General features: G+C 31.6%; 1 protein-coding gene across 1 annotated transcript in view; it reads right to left on the bottom strand.

Annotated features, from left to right (window-relative positions):
* The window catches only part of Faf1 (Fas associated factor 1), a 396,527-nt gene that overhangs the window by 158,793 nt on the left and 218,396 nt on the right, over window positions 1–19,338 (bottom strand). Inside the window, exon 8 of the mRNA XM_076860444.2 lies at window positions 12,279–12,365. Within this exon, the coding sequence (XP_076716559.1) occupies window positions 12,279–12,365 (87 nt within the window). The remainder of the gene's footprint in view (window positions 1–12,278; window positions 12,366–19,338) is intronic.

Raw genomic sequence — 19,338 nt, 5'->3', positions numbered from 1 at the left:
ATTTTGTATAAGAATAAACATAACTTTTATCCTCCTTCCAAATATGCCTGTGTTTTCTTTTTTCCTGGCCTTATTGTAATGGTTTTGTCTGAGAAGACATTGTAGCAGTGAACATCTTGCCTCATTTGCAATCTTAAAATATTTATCAGTTGTAGCTTTTTCATGGATTGCTTTCATCAGACTGGAGAAATTTTTTTCTATTACCAGTTTTCAAGTTAGTTTTTCCTTTAAAAAAAAAAAAAGGCACCCAGCACAGTACATCATGCTTGTAGTCCCAGTGACTCACAAAGTTGATACAGGAGGATCTCAAGTTCAAGGCCAGCCTCAGTGACTTAGCAAGAACCTGTCTCAAAATAAAAAATAAAAAGGGACTGGGGGGATCTAGCTCAGCAACAAAGTGCCCTTTGTTCAATCCCCAATACAAAAACAAAAACAAAAAGAGCATTATTGGGAAAAAAAAAAAGAGCATTATTGAAAACTCATTTACATATATAAAAATCACCAATATTCCAAGCACAACAGGCACAAATACATTTCCCCCACCTCAAAAAATTTTTTCGATTGAGGTAAATTTCCTCTACCACTCCTTGCAAATACACTGGTATTACAGCTGTACTTTCGTTTTCTTCCAGATTCATATAAGTGAAATCACATCAGGATGTAGTCTTCTGTGTCTGATGTTATTTATTTAGCATATGTAAATCATGTGGTGTGTATCAGTAGTTTGTTCCTTTTCATTAGGAGTAGCACTCAGTTGTATGAATCAATCACCACTTATTTATAATTTAGCAGTTTATGGACACGTGGACTGCCTCCAGTTTTTGGTTACAATGAATAAAGTTCCTACAAAAACTCAGTATCTCTGACTGATGTTAGTATCAGTATAGTAACAGTGGCCTCATAAAATGCACTGGGAAAGAATCTGTATAGGATAGTGAGAAAATTTGTTTTTGCTCCTTTGGGGTTAACACCTAAAAGCTGGGTATTTCCAAGATGGCTGTACCATTTTTTTTACCTTACTACCTTGCTGACCTTTTTTCAACATGAATGTAGAATGTATGCTAAATTTTATTGAAACCTATTTCAAGATCTATTCAACTCATATAAATATGCATGAAAATGCATATTTTCATATTTTGTTAATTACATTGGTTGATATTCCAATGTTGTAGCATTCATGTATTCATGGGATAAATCATGATGGATCATGATACCTTATCCTTTCTTTTTTATTTGGGTCTTCTGTCTCCTTTCCCTCTCAGCACTTCTCTTTAAAAATTTACAGCTTTAATAAGATACAATAACATACCACATAACATAAAATTCATTCTTTTAAAATGTTTTATTCATGACCTATCCTTTCTACATGTTTTAGATTTCAATTTTTTAAAAATTTCACATGCATTTCATAAAGGACATTGATTAGTTTGTAGTTTTCTTTCCCTATCAGTGACTCTGACTGATGTTAGTATCAGATAATAACAGTGGCCTCATAAAATGCATCGGAGAAGAATCTGTATAGGATTGGTATTAATTTTTCTCAAATGTCTGGCAGAGTTTGCTAGCAAAAGTATCTATCTGATCCTGGAATTTTTCTTATGGAAACATTTTTTATTACAAATTTAAGTTCTGAAGGTGAAATTCGGCTATTTTCATTTTCTATTTCTTCTTGCATCAACTTAGTAATCTGAGTATATTACGTAACTTGTCCATTTCATCTTAGTTGCAGAATTTACTGGCATAAAGTCACTAATAATCTTTCTTTTTCATCTTTTAATTGTCAATATGGTCTATATTGATATCTCCTCTTCAATTGTTTACACTGGTAATTTGTATCTTTTCTCTTTTTTCTTGGTCAGTCTAGCCAGAAGTTTATCAATTCCATTGATCTTTTAAAAGAGCCAGTATTAGGTTTCAATGATTTCTTCTACTATTTGTTGTTTTTTATTTCATTGATTTCTGCTCTCACCTTTAATATGTCATTTCACCTATTTGGATTTAATTTTCTTTTCTTTTCTTTTTCTCTTTTTAAGGTGAAATAATAGATCACTGATTCTGAACGTCCTTTCCTTATATAAGCATCCTCCTTTTGGCATTGTTTAATCACATTTCACAAATTTTGATATTCTGTGTTTTCATCTATATTCAGTATAGAATGATCCTGATACTTTTGTGTGATTTCTTCTTTGGCTCATGGTATTTTTTTTTTTTAATATGAAGCTATTTATTTCAAACATTGAGGAATTTTCAGGCACCATTCTGTTATACATGCCATTTAAATTTATCTTGTTCATCAATGCTCATTATAATCCTCTAAAATCTACTGAGACTTCGGTATAGGTTATAATCTAATCTTGGTGAATGTATTAGTTATCCTTAAAAAAATGTGTGTATTCTTCTATTGTTGCGCAAAGTGATCATATGTTTCAATTAGGTCAAATTGATTAATGATTTTGCTCAAATCATCTATTTCATTATTTGTTATTTTCATGAAATTTTAAAGAAGGATAATGAAATCTCTAAATTTAATTGCAGACTTGTCTATTTTACTAGATCTGTCAGCTGTTGCTTTATATATTCTAAACTGTACAATACTTTGTCTTTCTGATGAATTGTCCTTTTGTGTCTTTTGTTTTATGTTGTGTTTTTGAGATAGGGTCTTGCTGTGTTGCCTAAGCTGGGCTTGAATTTGAGATCTTCTTGCCTCAGGAAAGACTCCAGGTACATGCCATTGCATCTGACTTGAAACAGACTTTTAATCATCATAAAGTCTCCTTTTAGTTCTAGTAATTTTCCTTATTCTGTATTTTCTGATAGTATGTGTAATTAGAAATAATTTTCTTTTTATTTTCTTGCAGTGCTGCAGATTGAATCCAGAATTTTATGTATGCAAGGCAAGCAAAACTCTACTACCAGGCTGTATCCCCAGACCACATTAGACCTTTCTTATGTTTTGTGTTTGCATGGTAAATATATTTCCATTTATTTAATGGGAAAGTCTTGATAGATAAACCTATTATTGTTATTTAAAATGTTTCTTATAGATAGTATTATACTTGATTCAAATAGTTGATTCTTGCTCTTTAAAACTGATTTTGATATTTTCTTCCATTCAGTGTACAAAATTTTATATTTACTGTTAATTATCAATATGGTTGTAGTAAACCATCTTGCTGTGTGCTTTGTATTTATTCCTTTTTTTTGTCTATTTTCCTGTCTTCTTTTTGACTTTCCATTTCATCACTTTTAAAGGCTTATTAGCTACAATCTTATTGTGGGTTTTTTTTTGTTTATTTGGGGAAGGGGGTGCTGGGGATAGAACCCAGGGCCTTGTGCATGCGAGGCAAGCACTCTACCAACTGAGCTATATCCCTAGACCCTTTATTGTGTTATTTATTAGCAGTTGCTAACTTCAACTAATATTACATAGTACACTTCCATTCTATTTTTGTGCTACAGATGTCACACATTTTACTTCAACATATACTCAAAACTCCATATTGCTTTTTATTGGTTTTCTTTTAAAAAATTATCTTTTAATAAAAATTTAAAATATCGAAAAATGTCTTTTATTCTTACTATTAGTGCATTTTTCATTCTTCTGTGTAGATTCAACTTTCCACCTGCTATCATTTTCTTTGCCTAAAGAAGTTCCTTTAATATCTCTTGCAGTACAGATTTACTGGCACGTACTTCAGGGTTCCCGCCCCCCATCTAAAAAGTCTATTTCAACTTCAATTTTGAAACATTATTTTCACTGGATATCAAATTTTAAATTGTCTTTTAAAAAAATCAGTACTTTTAAGATGTCATTCCATTGTCTTCTGGTTTGCATTATTTCTAAAATGAAATCAAAAGAGTCTATGTTTGTTCCTCTGTGTGTATTATATATATATTTACTTTGCTTTGAAATGTTCCTCTTTTTCATCCATTTTCAGCAAATTGATTCTTTGTGTTTATCCTTCTTGGGGCTCACTGAAATTTATGGATTAGGAGATTTATAGTTTTCATCAAAGGTAAAAATTTTCAACCATTACTTCTTTGAATACTTTTTTGGTCTTGGTCTACTTTCCCCCATCTTTCATTTCCTTCTACAACCCTAGTTGCATGTATGTCAAAACTGATTTTGTCTCACTTTAGCTTTGTCCACTTATTGTTTTCTTTCAATTTGGACATTTTCTATTGCTCTATCTTCAAGTTCACTGATCTTTCCTTTGGCAGAGTCTAATCTGCAATTCACCTCTCCCATTGATATTTTAATTTCACATATTGTATGACGCCTAGAAGTAATACTTCATCTTATTTTATATATTCTACTCTCTCCTCACTAAGTTCATATTTTCACTTAAATCCTTATGCACCTTCATAATATTTATAATAGCTATTTTAAAGTCCACATGTGCTAATTCATTATCTAAGTCACTTCTACATCTGTTGCTTTTGACTGATTTCTTCCCTGACTATAGGTCAGATTTTCCTGTTCATTTGCACATGTTGTAACTTTTTTGATTTAATATATTTTTTTTTAGTTGCAGATGGACACAATACCTTTATTTATTTATTTATTTTTATGTGGTGCTGAGGATTGAACCCAGTACCTCACATGGTGATGCTCTCTACCACTGAGCTACATCCCCAGCCCCGAAGTCATACCTTTTGATTATATGTTGGACTTTGTTTTTAGAGTCAGTTACCTGTTATTCGGTTTGCTCCTTTTGAGGCTTATTTTTAAGCTTTAAAAGGAAATGCTAGAGTTGTCTTTATTATCTAGAGATATCTACTGAATGCCTTGTATATTCATAGAGATTGTTTCTAGAGGTTAAGAACTCAAACTATTTTTCCTAGTAGTTATTCTTTGCCAACCTCCTAGAATTTCACCTTATGTATGCACACATTGATACTCAGCTAAAAACTTGGAGAACCATAAGCAGATTGGAGCTTTTTTTCTCTGCTGGCACTTTGCTTTTCAAAGTAGAGCTGTCTTGGTCTTCCAAAACTCCAATCTTCATACCTTCTACTCAGTGAAACCACCAGGTTGTTTTAGTTTCTTCTTTCTGCTTCAAGAAATTGTTGCCAGTATTGTCATAGCACTAATATTTTCCTTCTTCATGGTCCTGCACTATCTATTGTCCAATACCTGAAAACAGTTGTTTCATATATATATGAATTTATCTTCTAGTTGTTTAAAGAAGGAAAATTCACAGAGCAGTTTCCCTTCATGACAGACACAGCAATCCACAGACTGAAGATTTTTAACAAACTAAAATCAAGATTCAAAGCATCAGTATTTTTAAATTTCCTATTGGGGGCTGTCTTGCTTCCATGTGTTTTTCCTAATATTTGTTGAGTAATATGTCCTGTGAATGCTTCAATAACACTTGCTCTCTCTGTTCAGGATAGAATTTATTTCATAACTTTTCTTTCCCTTTAAAGCCAAACTTTCTTTCACTACTTTCAAAGCTGTTCTTTCTGCCTGTTTAGTCTTTTCCTGTGTTATTTGTAAAAGACTCAAGATGTTGACAAGGGCAACGAACTCTCCAAAGCAACTGAGTCTTACCACCATCAGAAGCAACATTATCTATGACCTTGCCAAATAAAGAAAAAGCCAGTGAAAATGTCCAAAGATTTTATAAATCTATCTGCCCTATGGCAGGTTAACAAAGTAATTTAAATAGCACAAAATAACCCTGAAGCTACTCAAAGAGTGCTTCTGATTCTCCATGTGTGTGTGATATAAAGAAGGTACATACTCCAGGGAAAAGGAGTTAATGTTTGTTGAATGCCTACTAAATGCCAGCCATTACACATAAGGGGTTAGCAAACTTTTTCTGAAAAGGGCCAAAGAATAGATATTTCAGATTTTGTGGACTGTAAGGCTTTTGTTGAAACTATATAACCCTGATGAAAGTGCGAAAGCAGCTAATATGTCTTAGTAAAACATCATTGGCAAAAACAGATGGTGAGTGGGATTTGGGCTGACAGTCATAATTTCCATTCCTTGCATTATATTATGTGCTTTCCATGTTAGGTAAAAACCACGTAAAACTGCTCAAATGCAACCATTTTTTCCTTAAAAAATGACAATTTCATATGGCCCAAGATAATGTGTTAACTTATTTAATCTTCACAATATAGACTTTTAAAGATGTCAACAATGTCTTTATTTTGAAGATGAAGAAACAGAAACTCATATATTACATAAGTCATGCAAATAATAACAATGTTGAGATTCAATGAACTGGGATTGGTCTGCTCACCTGTCCTCTCTCTTTCTCTGACATTCACATATTGGTACAAATGAGCTCACAAGGTAGCTCTCTCCTTTTCCTAAATCTGTTACCTATTTTTCACTAAAAAAAAAAATGTTTAGTTTTGATAATTTATTTTTTTTAAGAAAGGAAATAATCTGACTCACAAAAAGTCAATGAAGTTCCTATAATCATATAAATTTGATGTTGTCTATTGTCACAGATGTCAACATAGGGAAGTTCTGAACAATTCAGTGAATGAATAAATAAAACACTGATTGATGCTGCAATGCATACACAGATAAGAAAGACAGCGCTTACAACAAATATTTAGAATTTATAAAAGAAGGGTTGGGGATGTAGCTCAGTGGTACAGTGCTTGCCTAACATGTGCAAAAGCCTTCAAACCTCACCATGGGGCAGGGTGTGTGTTTAGAATTTTCAAAACAGAAAAGGAACACATGTATACAAATTAAAATGTACTCAATATGTCATTTTTTTTAAAGCCATATTTTCACCTTCACCACCTGTTAGCAAAATCAGTTGTTCTCTTTTATGATCTCATTAGATGCATATAACAACTGTCATTGCCTCTTACTATATTCTGCAATTCCTGAGAAGTAGGACTATCCTTGAAATTTATGGGGTAATGCTATTACTAGCTTGTAAGATTTCACAAATGTCAAGTGAATGAATAGATAGATGAATGGAAAAAAACAGCCAAAGATTAACATGTTCAACATTTTTCTTGTACTGATTACTTCAATCTTCAATATAAACCTATGAGTAACTATCCTTGTAACTATCAACTATTAGTGTTTACAATAACTAATTAATTATTAACTATTTTACAGTTACATAGACTGGAGACTGAGAGAGGTTAATTGTTGACTCAGACAAAAGGATAAAACCAGACAGGAGGAAGGAAAAGAGGAATGAAAGAAAGGACAAAATAAAAAAAATGGAAGAACTGTATTATAAACTCATTTCTCGGAAGGTTGAAAAAGGTACTATGAAAGAAGGATATAGATAGGGCCTTTTGAAGGAAGAAGATAATTGTTATTATATATGGAAGTAATAATATGATGAAATGACACAGAGTGGGAGAAATCACAAAGTACATTTGAGGAACAGCAAGATGAGTATTTAGTGAAAGCTGACACACATATGGTGTATTTTATTCATTTTTTTCAACAAATATATATCAAGCATTTACTCTGGGCCAATATGGCAAAATAACATGGAAGGGAAGTTTCCTATCAAAGAATGAAGGATTCTGAATGCCAGAAAAAAAAAAATACACAGGTATTGAATTGCCATTAAAGATAAATAAACAAAATAAAACTGAATGTGATTCATGTTATACTTTAGAGCTATTAACTTTGCAGCAATGAATAGAATGAATATAGTTAGAGGCTTAAAATTTACTTAGTTGATAATTTCAATGTTAAGTATGTATACTGAGAGAATATTTGGATAACAGCTTCCATACAGTTGGGTCTGGGGTCCAGAGTCAGAAAAAATTTCCATAACTTGATACCTACTTAATAAGTATTTAGGAAGAAATCACATAAGAAAATCTACCCCCGCAACATACACCTCAGAAGGATCAAAGTAGATGACACCCCCTTACCACAGATTGTTTTGCTCAAAAGGGGTGGATGTATTTCCAGATTTTACTGTATTTTTATTTAATAAAATGGCCACCGTAATGGTTTTGCTCATTAGTGATGTAACATTCTCAAAGTGAAAATATTTTGTTATTCAATATTTAATTTTAATTACAAAAATTTTTAGGTATAGATGGACACAATACCTTTATCTTATTTTTATGTTTATATGGTGCTGAGGATGGAACTTAGTGCCAATACATGCTAGCAAGTACTCTACCACTAAGCCACAGCCCCAGCCCTTAATAAGTCATTAAATATTTAATAAGTGATTCCTAACACATGCCCGAAGAACTCTAATTTTAAAATTTGTAATGTTTCAAATTCTGAGTTAATATCCCTTAGCCAATAACAGAATATTGGAAAACCATTAATACTCTGAAAGGAAAACAAAAAGGCACAGAATAAAAAAGAATTAAAAATGAAGGCTGGTTGTGGGGGTACACTCCTGAAATCCCAGTTGTTCATTAGGCTCAAGCAGGGGGACTAAAATCCAAATCCAGTCTCATCAACTTCTCAAGACCCTATCTCAGAATAAAAAATAAAAAGAATTAGGTATAGCTCAGAGGTAAAGTGCTCCCAGGTTTAATTCCTGGTATGGCAAAAACAAGCAAACAAAGGAAAGATTTTTTTCCCTCCTTTGTATAAGCATTATTAAATCCTGTAACTTAAAAAACTACATATATTCTAATAGAATTATAATAAAATGTTTAGACATAATTCACAGTGTTAAAATTATTTATATTCTCTGGAAGCCAAGAGCATCCCTCCTTAAAGTATAAAATAAGGTTTCGCCTTCTGCCAACTCCTTGTTCTCACAGCTGAACTGTCACAACATGAAAACATTCCCCTACTGGTAAAGCTTTAGATACCTATTTCCCTGATGAAAGAGTGCAAAAGGAAGTGAAAGAGTTGTTGACAATTCATACAGTATCTTATACTCCATTACTCTACAACTATAAGAAAAGAAATATTTTAACTCTGAAGGGAGATGAGCAACAACGTTCTAAATGATTGGTGACTTCACAGAGTAGCCAGAAAATGTCAAGACTCAAGTATAAGAGGTTCATAAGAGACTTAAGATTATACAAGAATCTAATTTTAAGAAGTCTATTTTTTTGTTCTGTTTCCTAAGTTAAAGGTTAATGAGAAGTATAATAAAGAAAACATTTTCTGTTACCTCAAAATATTTCTCATGCAATATAAGAACATAAATGAATAAGTATTTTAATTTAGTCCTTCATTATCTTTTTAAAAAATATTCACTGAAGTACAATTTAACATTTATTCATTTTCATTTAAATGTCCAATTTAATGACTTGTAGTAAATTTAAAGGTGTGCAATCTTTTCCACAATTTAATTTTAGAACATTTCCATCACCCCAAATCTATTAACTTCTTGATCTCTATTTCCATAAATTCACGGAAGCCACTGTAAAGCTATTGTATATTCAGAGCCACACAAATTTCTGAAACTAAGAAGAAAAAGTGCAAACCAACTCTAATTTTAATGACCTTTATAACCAATCCTCTACTCTGGCACCAGAAAGCAAATGTTCAGGTGCTTGCACTGAAAGTTAAACCATTCTAAGTATTAAGTTATGGCATACTGTCTTGGAAAGAAATTAATTATATTTTTGTTGGTAACACATTTCAGGCTGTTTACACAGCTGACATTTCTCAGCTGTACCCAAATCATGCCCTAAGCTGTGAGGACTATCTTGTTTTGTAGCAGATGCCTCCACTTGAAGTGATTTCAGTAAGTATAAAAACACCACTTCCTGCAATAATATAGATTTACAATCATCAGCCTTACAAGTTTTTATGGTCTTAAAGAAAGATTTAATGACAATTATTTGGCTAGGATATCCTTAGAAGTCTAAAGCCATTTTTTGCTTAAACTGAAGCACTGGAGCAAGCAGATCTGCTGTGGCAACCAGTTAAAAGCAGCCTGGCCCTAAACAGCTTTGTTGTATCAAATCATGTAGCTCAAGGCCACATTCTGCCAATGTGGCAACATTTGCTCTGAAGAAGTGGGCAGCACCACTTCACAGGTTCTGGGACAAGGTGCAAATATGAATAATGAGACAAAAAGAATCAAACCTCTTAATGGGGATTCCAAACTCTTGGACTTATTGTGATTTAGATGCAGCACTAGGTAGCATTACATTCTTGGATATTGTGGATACTGTTAGTTTCACCTGCTTTCCATATTGTCCTATAGCAGTAAAATTGCATTACAATCATTTGGTAAAAATTTAAAATTTACAAAAATCATTAAACATAGGTCTCATAAAAGACTGTGTCAACTGAATTTAATGAATTAGCAATGAAAATGTGTGAAGACACTTTGTTACAGAAGAATTGTTCATATTTCATTGAATTTTCCTCTTGAACTTACACCTGATGAGCCTATTTCAGTCTGGTTTCTACAAGTATGCAACACAAGACATTTTTGCTTAAACTCAAGCACTGAAGTTAGTGAATCTGTTCTGAAGCCAGCGTAGTCTCACATTTCTAGACTTTCTTTTATTACTTTATGCAATAAGGTAATAAGCCTTATTACATATGGTTTATTATAACCTTGCTCTTAAACCAGATATTTATTTTTGCTTTAAAACTTTTATCATGGAAACCTTTAAATAATATATAAACTTAATACATCCATTGCTCAGATTCAATAATGATCAATAGATACCTAATTTGTATTGCCTTTATTCTTACTCAAATCTCAGACATCATTTCATTATTTAAATCAGTCAATTCTTGCCTACGGTCCTTTTTGCGTTATCTTAAGATTAATTACAGTATTAACTCTCAGATACAGTGCCTACTATGAGCCAGGTAGTGAAAACATATTATCACTAATCATTATAACAATGTTGCAAAAGAGTGAGGTAAGTGAAGGTCATAGAATTTTAGTGAACTGCTCAGATCTTATTAATTATTTTCTTCTGTTAATGTTATTATTTATTGTAACAGGTTTTTAGACAATACAACCAACATTTCTAGTTTCCTCATGTCTCCTTAGTAAACAGTAGGCTGATAATTATGAATAATAAAACTTTTTGTTTTTATAAACACGTCATAAATTTTCTACCAAATTTCCCAACCTAACAAAGAAAACTAAACTATAGCCCTATTCTTAGTAATGGTGAACTAGCCAATAATTCTAATGATATAATATTAATGTTAAAATCAGTTTTTCAGAAATAAATGTAATTGTGTATACCTAAAACATTTTTTTTTCCTGGAATCATTCATTTAAAAAATTTTTCTTTTTTGCTCTTTTCTGTTTTTTTTTTTTTATTTTTTATTTTTTAAGTTTTTGTTAATTCACAAAGTACTTTCCAAGGCACAGACCCAAGCAGCATTAAACTCTTAAAATTTTTCTATCTTGTACCAAGAATTTTTTTTATATTAAAATGTATGATGGTGGAGCAAGAAAGGGAGAAATAGTTAGTACCCAGTCATAAATATAATATATAGTAGAAAATATAAAAAGGTAATTTAATTTTTAGTCAAGAATAATTGACTACTTATTATTACAAGAGGTTGACATAGTCCTGATTTCTTTTTAGCCTTATTTTAAAAGTTAGATTTAACTTAGAATTCCTGAAACATTCTAAATTTTACTTTTATTTAATGAGCATCTTTTGAATATAGATATTGTATGGGCAAAGTGCCCAAAACCTCAGTTAACTTCCTTAGATAATATTCTCTTGGACAAGGGTAATTATAGGAAATGAGACAGAAGTAGGAAAGGTTTCAAAATTTATAGTAGAAAATCACTAGAAATAAATAGTCTGGTAAAAATGATAGACTAAAGTTTTCTTATGAAACTGAAACTTATAGAACTGTTTAAGGCTAAAGAGCTATGAGATATCAAATTTAATCATTTTTTAGAGCACCAGTATAATCTGGGAAATGTAGTCTTAATATTAAATATAATGATTTTGAATGATTGATGATTTTGAAGTATCTGTAATTAAGGAAAATTCTTTCAAACATTTCACTATATATATATATATTTACGTACGTTCTTCTGAAGAAAATATATTCTATATGAAGAAAAAATTTAAGTCAAATCAAGTGGCAAATTTAAGTCAAATCAAAAAGTCAAATCAAACTCCTGATACTGACATTCAAACATTTCCAATGGAATGTCGATGTGTTTGGCTTACAGTATTTGTTCTGCAAGTGAGCTTAAATTATTACAACTGCTTTTATTTTCACATTATTTGACTTTCTCAGGTGAATATCTGAAGCATTTGATTCTGCATGTTAGCAAGATCAATTATGACTGAAAGTGGCAAAAAAAGGGAAAAGATACAAAATTGAGAACTTGTCGGTTACTTACTGAGTCATCTGTGGCAGAGGGTGGCCAGCCCTCCCATAACTGATGTCGAACGGGTATACTTGTAAGGTCATACACATTTCTCTTTACCTATTAAAAAAAGGGGGGGGGCACAATTATGATAGGGTTTCCACATGACTTATGGTAGTTTCAGTCAATTTATATGAAAGACAAGACATTTCAACATTTCTTTTAGATTCAGAATAAGAATTGGAAACTAAGAAAAAAATTTGTAAAAAATAAAACAAAACCAAATCTATAAGCAGAATTTTGGTGACAGTTATATGAAATTTTTAAAATTTTTAAAAGTTCTAGAAATATCATTCCTCCTTGATTATATACTCCTCATTGACTTCAAGTTTCTTTTCAGTCAAGAAACTTCAAGGACACATTTCATTTAGTACAGACTACGATTATTAATGTTTATAATTCTTTTAAGGTTTAAAGTGTGTAATTTTTTCAAATATATTTCAAGTTTCCACATGGGAGAGAGAAACAAAGCATTGTTTGTTTGTTTTTGGGTTGGGGATGGTGAGAGATTGAAGTTGTCCTTCTTTATATACATATAAGACTCAAAGATTAAAAACTTAATAAAGCAGTATAGGTTATTTATTTCCAATGATATCAAATTAAAACTATTTCAACACAATATTTACTAACACCAGAGCTATCCATTAATATAATATTTATAAACTTTCTAGAAAGAATATACAGTAGAAGCTATTAATGATTTTTAAATCTGTTTTTCCCAGCAGCAACATTATACCTTTCATTTTTAAAGGAGAGGAACTGATAAGATAAGGTGTTGGAAGGTTAAACTTTATCCAGTAATCCAGTAATTAAAAAGCATCATATCTTTCTTTGGCTTTTTTATTCTCTAAATAGCATACAGAAATTCTATTTTTTATTTGCAATTAAATTAACCAATTATAACAATGGAGAAACTAAAACTATCCACTTTAACTAACTCTAGGTTATTTAGAGCACAATTACTCTGACAAAATGTTGCACATAAGATGTTCTGTAATAAGATTTCAATATAGTTGTTCATACTTCAACAAACAGCATTCTTTCATGTTTTTGAAATGCAGAAACCTGAAGTATCATATTGTCCAATTATAGCATTTTGTTATCACATTACTCTTTATTATGCTATCATAAACACATCTAAGTTACCCTTCCAGTGAAATAGGGAGATATGTTCACAAGGGAAAGGAAAAACAAAACATGGAACTCAATCTATTTTTATCACTATGGTACACCTGTGGAAAAAAGGACTTAGTAAATGAGATCTGAGGAGCTTGGGACATGTCTTGATCCCCACTCAATTCAAACAAATAGCTTTTCTTCATAGTTCTTAGCAATGGTCAGTCTACCATGCATTATTTTGTTTACACTAAGTCACATCGAGTTTGGAAATTTTCATCAGTCATTATCAACTCAACAATTTCACCAAATGTAACTGGCCTATCCCTCTCACCATTTTCACTAGTTAAGACTATTCTGTTATGGATAAACATTAGTGCTCTTAAAGAAAAAGGTGTTCCACAAATCCAAAGAATTTTATTTTTGAAGAGGGAAAATTCAGAAGAGGGAGTATGGATTTTCTCTGGGCTTTAAGGCAAAATTTCTTTGCTTAAAAGTTATTTTTAGATTGTCTAAAGACACCAAAATTCATCAGTTATTTTTGAAAAAGGCAGAAAAAATATTTACATCTGTTGGAAAGGTGGCAAGGGTACCCTAGTATTAGAAAGTATAGACTACTGTGAATACATAAACAAATAACTGTGGCATGAAATTCTTTAAATTCTACCTTAATTCCAAAATACAACAACACCATGGTATTATGAAATAAACAGTATTTTCTTCTTTCATTAACTCATCTGTAACTGCACTGAATTGAATAACATTCCTTCACTATTCTAAGCCTGAAAAGCATGTTCTGGCTATAGTGTTATGTTGGTATAAAGCACAATGCCAGACTGATGTGCTGAACAAAAGTGATCAAAGTTAGAGTAATGTTAGCCATTGCACAAGTATTTGGCTTCATTGTTCTCCCTAGAATGACATCTGTTAAGCAACTTGTCATAGAATAAACTGGTTAACGCAGACAGAACTTGGCTGAGAGAGTACCATGTAAAGCATATTAGGCTAATGTTTGATTGTTCCAATGGAAAGGCTAAATTCACAGACTACTCTAACATTAAGCCAAAAGAATCCTGTGTTAAACCATAACCACCAAACAACAATTTAAGTAAAAACAAACTGGTTTTTCAAAAATAATTCCATGTTCATCAACAATAAGAAGATTTTACCACTGTATGAAAGAAGCACAATTGATGACAAAAATGCCAAATGCATGGTGATTTTAGTAATCGAGATAAAAATTGTTATTTTTACCAATGGTTATATTTAATTAAAATTTTAAGTCATAATCCTGCAGGGAAGGGAAAAATCCAAAATGTACACAATGATAAAGTATAAAAGATTTCTTTAAAAAATTACAATTTTGGGAAACCTGAATAAAAAAATACAACTGTGTATAAAATTACACAAATGAATTTAAAGTCATCATGAAGCCAACGAAAGAGTTTACTCAACTCTCTCAGAGAAGGAGAATGGAGAGAGAAGGAGAGGGATAGAGACATGGGAAGAAAGATGGGGGAGGGACACAAAGAGATGAGAAGAGACAGGGAAAAAGAGAAAGTGAAGGGAGGAAAGTGACTGATCTGAGACTTCAGAGCACTTGAGAGGGGTGGAAAGAAAACACACACACACACACACACACACACACACACACACACACACGCTGGGTTGCTGTGACTGGCATGCCCAGCTGCCATTATTGTACTGCTTCTGATGGAGTTTCATCTTTAGAGACTGTTAAATTCCAGTTAAGGACAAGTGGCACTTCACTGGGTAACATTTCCTAAGGGCCTTTTTGTCTTACACATTTTCTTTGATCAGCATTGGCTCAAGACTATACCCAACCATCATAATCTTCTTGTTTTGCATTAAGCTTTAAATCTATGAGATTTCAGGCTGCTAAACTATGCAAATGTTTCAATTAGTTCTGGAGGAATTTAATAAATGCTTTGATTACCAGCTGAACATTAAAATTACATTACAAATTTTACTGTGTTGGATCAGGAGTTCTAGATTGATAACAGATTTTTCATAGTTTATTTATTAGACTTTTTGAAAGGGATAATTTAATGTTTTTCTTATTGCTTCAGACAAGAAAATTGTGGTTGAAATATAAATCAGATTTATTTGAAATCGTACAGAATTAATATGGAACTGATTTGTTTATCAGCCTTTCATTGTTAATATCTATTTATATACCATAATTAATATTAAAAAACTAAGCCATGATCTCTATTTCAAATTTTACATTTTCTCAATCTATACAAATTTCAATGCTAAACTTAACACTGAAAAAGATTATTTTATTATGACCTAGTCAATATAAAATTATAAAAGAATTTGCATACATTCATTTCCTACACATTCTTCCTTTGATTCACTTAAACTTTTAATCAGCTTTACTTTTTAGTTAAATGCCATCAGAATTTCTTAAAAATATTTGGTAAAGGCTAAATGTTAAGGCCCAGACTAGACTCAAATGAGTTGTTCATAGGTTATCAAATTGGAAAATATAAAGCTTAGTAATAATGAAGTCATTCCTTGTGAGCTAATGTTAGTCAAACATTTAGTGTGTAAGGTATGAAGACACGAAGGTATGAAGACACAAATGGTGTGAATATACTTTGTATACAACCAGAGATATAAAAAAAATGTGCTCTAGACGTGTAATATGAATTTTAATGTGTTCTGCTATCGTATATTACAAATTAGAATAGAAAATAAAATTTGAAAAAATATCAAAAAAAATTTAGAAAGCATTTCAGGGAATTTCAAATCCCACTCAGGTATTATTCAAGGGAAAGCTGATTCTAATAGGAAAAAAAAAAAAAGCCACAGAGTTTGATATGTTGTGGCATAAAGAGAAGCAGAGAAATAGATTTCTAATCCTAATTCTGCACAGCTATTACTATGGGCAAACTGGTGGAGTCATTTCTGAGATTTAGTTTCCTTGATCATAGAAGATATTAAAACATGATCACTTCTGATTTTCAAAGCTCTAAAATTCCATGATTTCATGAGAATGTTGGAGCTAATCCTAAATGCAGAAAAAGAAGAGTTAAATATATGCAAGACAAAAAAAGGTAATGAGGGAAATTAATACAATCATCAAAGCAAGAAAATGGAAGAATAACAGATTTAATAAATATAATACATCAAAAAGAAAAACTGCAAATAATTTCAGGTGAGAAACAAAGACAAAATAAGCATTTTTTAATGGATTTTCTTTGGATAAAGAAAAACCTTAGTCTTTTCTTTTATTTTCCCTTTTTTAAAAAACCTTATTAGTTTTTTCCCTTATAAAATCTCACTTCAAAATAAAACATGGTACATTGGTTTCCCAAACAATTATTCCCTCAACCAAATGTTAATCACTGAGGTTATGGTTTTCCCAGAATTACTACTACTTAAGAGTTAGTTTTAAAGCTTTATTAACTTAAAGATTTTTGAAATCTGGCTGAGGATTCTTCACATATCAAACATTTTAATGTAACAAAAATAAAACAAAATATTTAATTGCCAAGGGCTTAGAATAGCCATCAATTAGCTTTCCAGTTTCTAGATTTTCTAAATTAAGATACTATGGCACATTAGAGGCTTTTCAAAACGTAATCCTGAAACTACAGACATCCATCTCATTCTTACAAGAAAGAGGCCTCTAGTCATATTAGAACCTGAGCTTATCCAAAGTTTAAATATATCAAACTGTGAGTTCCAAGTATTTCACACTATCAAATAATACTCTGGTTAAGAATGTGCTGTTAACAACTGCATGAAACAAACAAGTATTTGTATTTGTATGTTTAAATCAAAATAAGGCATACAGACTAGGCTTAGTTCCAGTTTCTTAGCAATCATTGGTACTCTGAAAGGCTTATATGGTTAGAAACCAATCATTTCTGATTCAGAGTGGGTTTTTGAAAACATACTTCATATCTCATGCTTCCCCCTCCCTTTCTTTCAAAACACATTATACACACTATGCAGTTGCACATGGATTTGTTTTATTAAGATGCAAGTTAAACCCTTCTAGAAATCTTTCCTGAACAAAAAAACACTTGAAACCGGATGGTGCAAGGGGAATGAGAAGGTGGCATCAGTAATCAAATGTTAATTAGCAAGCTTTTTTTTTTTTTTCTTCCCCCAGGGCTGGCCTGTGTTGGAGAATTCAAATCAGAAATCAATGCTCCAAGTGTTTAACTATTACTTCTTCTCATTAACCATTTAAAAGACTGAGCAATTCTCTCTTCATAAAAACAGTAACTCAAGACATTTCTTTTTCTCAAATACCATCTTTCTAGAAAACAATGAAGATATTGTTTCAAGAAAAACGATAAAAATGAAGTTGCTTTCAATCAGGCTTTGAAATGACTATATTCTGTACCTTTAAAACATCTTTTGGTTCTAAATGAATTCTTCATTTCAATAACTGTAAGTTAGTTCTGCTTTGGATCATACTTTAAAAATTGATTTAAATTCTCACCCACTTATAAAGAAACTAGATGGTTAGCATTTAAAGAAATTACTGTGGTAATGACAAAGTGAGTCAAATACAAAATCTAGTTTAAATGAATATAATTGTAAATATATTCTGACCATCCTGAAAAAACTACCAAGAATAACATTTTCAATGGAAACATGGCTATAGTCCCAATTTCCTATATTGAAAGTCTGGTGTGGGCAAAAAACGTTGAAAATTACAAAGTTATATTTAAAGTGACTAAACTATTAGTCATGGATTTTTAAAAACAAACTAATATCTGTAGTGAAAGGTTAAATCTGTAGTGAAAGGTTAAGTATGGATTTTAAAGATAAAAGATGACTGCTAATCTGCCAAGAAAATGTTTAGTATATAAAAACAGCCAAGTATATTTCACAAACTATAAGGAGGTACATTTTAAGAGTTTTCTGGGGTAGCAGGATTTAGAAAAATTGTAAAGTTGCAGATACTGAAATAATAAATGAAAAAATATGGGTCAGTGATTTTTTTGTAACAGTGGTTTTCAAAGTGAGGAAGATGGAATAGCAAATAGAAGCTATGAGAAATGCACATTCCTGAGCCCTGTAGTAAACCTGGCATGCTGGACATTCTGGTCCAGCAAGCTGAACTGTAATCAGCTCTCAGGGTGATTCCTAGCAATCTGAAGTTTAAGAAGCACTGCTTTCAAGTCAGGCCCAGTGGTATGCACCTTTAAAGCCACTTACTTAGGAGGCTGAGGCAGGAGGATCCTAAGTTCAAAGCCAGCATCAGCAATTTAGGGAGGCCCTAAGCAACTTGGTGAGACCCTGTCTCAAAATAAAAAAATATTAAAAGGGATGGGGATACAACTCAGCAGTTAAGTATCCCCAGGTTCAACCCAGGGTACCATAAACAAATAAATAAAATGAATAAGAAGCACTAATTTCAGATGTACAAATTATGTATACAGGCTCTTCCAGATAGTCATGCTTCTTTAATTAGCTAATCCTAAACAGTTTTGAACTCTGTCTGAGGTGGCCAGTTCCTCTGAAAATAAATATGATTAATGCTTTGTCACAGAAATTGTAAAAATGGTATAATTTTGTATGGATAAATAATCTTATTAGACTCAGAAATTAAGGTGAGAAATCACTATCTCTTTGCTTCAGATTTCATAGCTTTTAGTCTAAATTTCTACTGATTGAAAACCTGCACTAAGCTTCAGTTTTTCTGCCTAAGCTTAAGTGTGATTGCTTTCTGGCTATAAAATACACTTGTACATTACATTAAAACTGAAAATCAAATGGTCATAATAAATAAACTTGGAAGACACCTGAACATAACACCTGAATTGAAGAAATGTTCCTAAACACCAGATAATTATGTTTGAGCCATATCAAAGACTATAAGCAGATTTATTTATTTATTTATTCATTTTTATCTCTCATAGGACAACTG

This window comes from Callospermophilus lateralis, chromosome 7 (assembly GCF_048772815.1).
Source record: "Callospermophilus lateralis isolate mCalLat2 chromosome 7, mCalLat2.hap1, whole genome shotgun sequence".
NCBI lineage: Eukaryota > Metazoa > Chordata > Mammalia > Rodentia > Sciuridae > Callospermophilus > Callospermophilus lateralis.
This window is presented reverse-complemented; position numbering and strand designations above follow the sequence as displayed.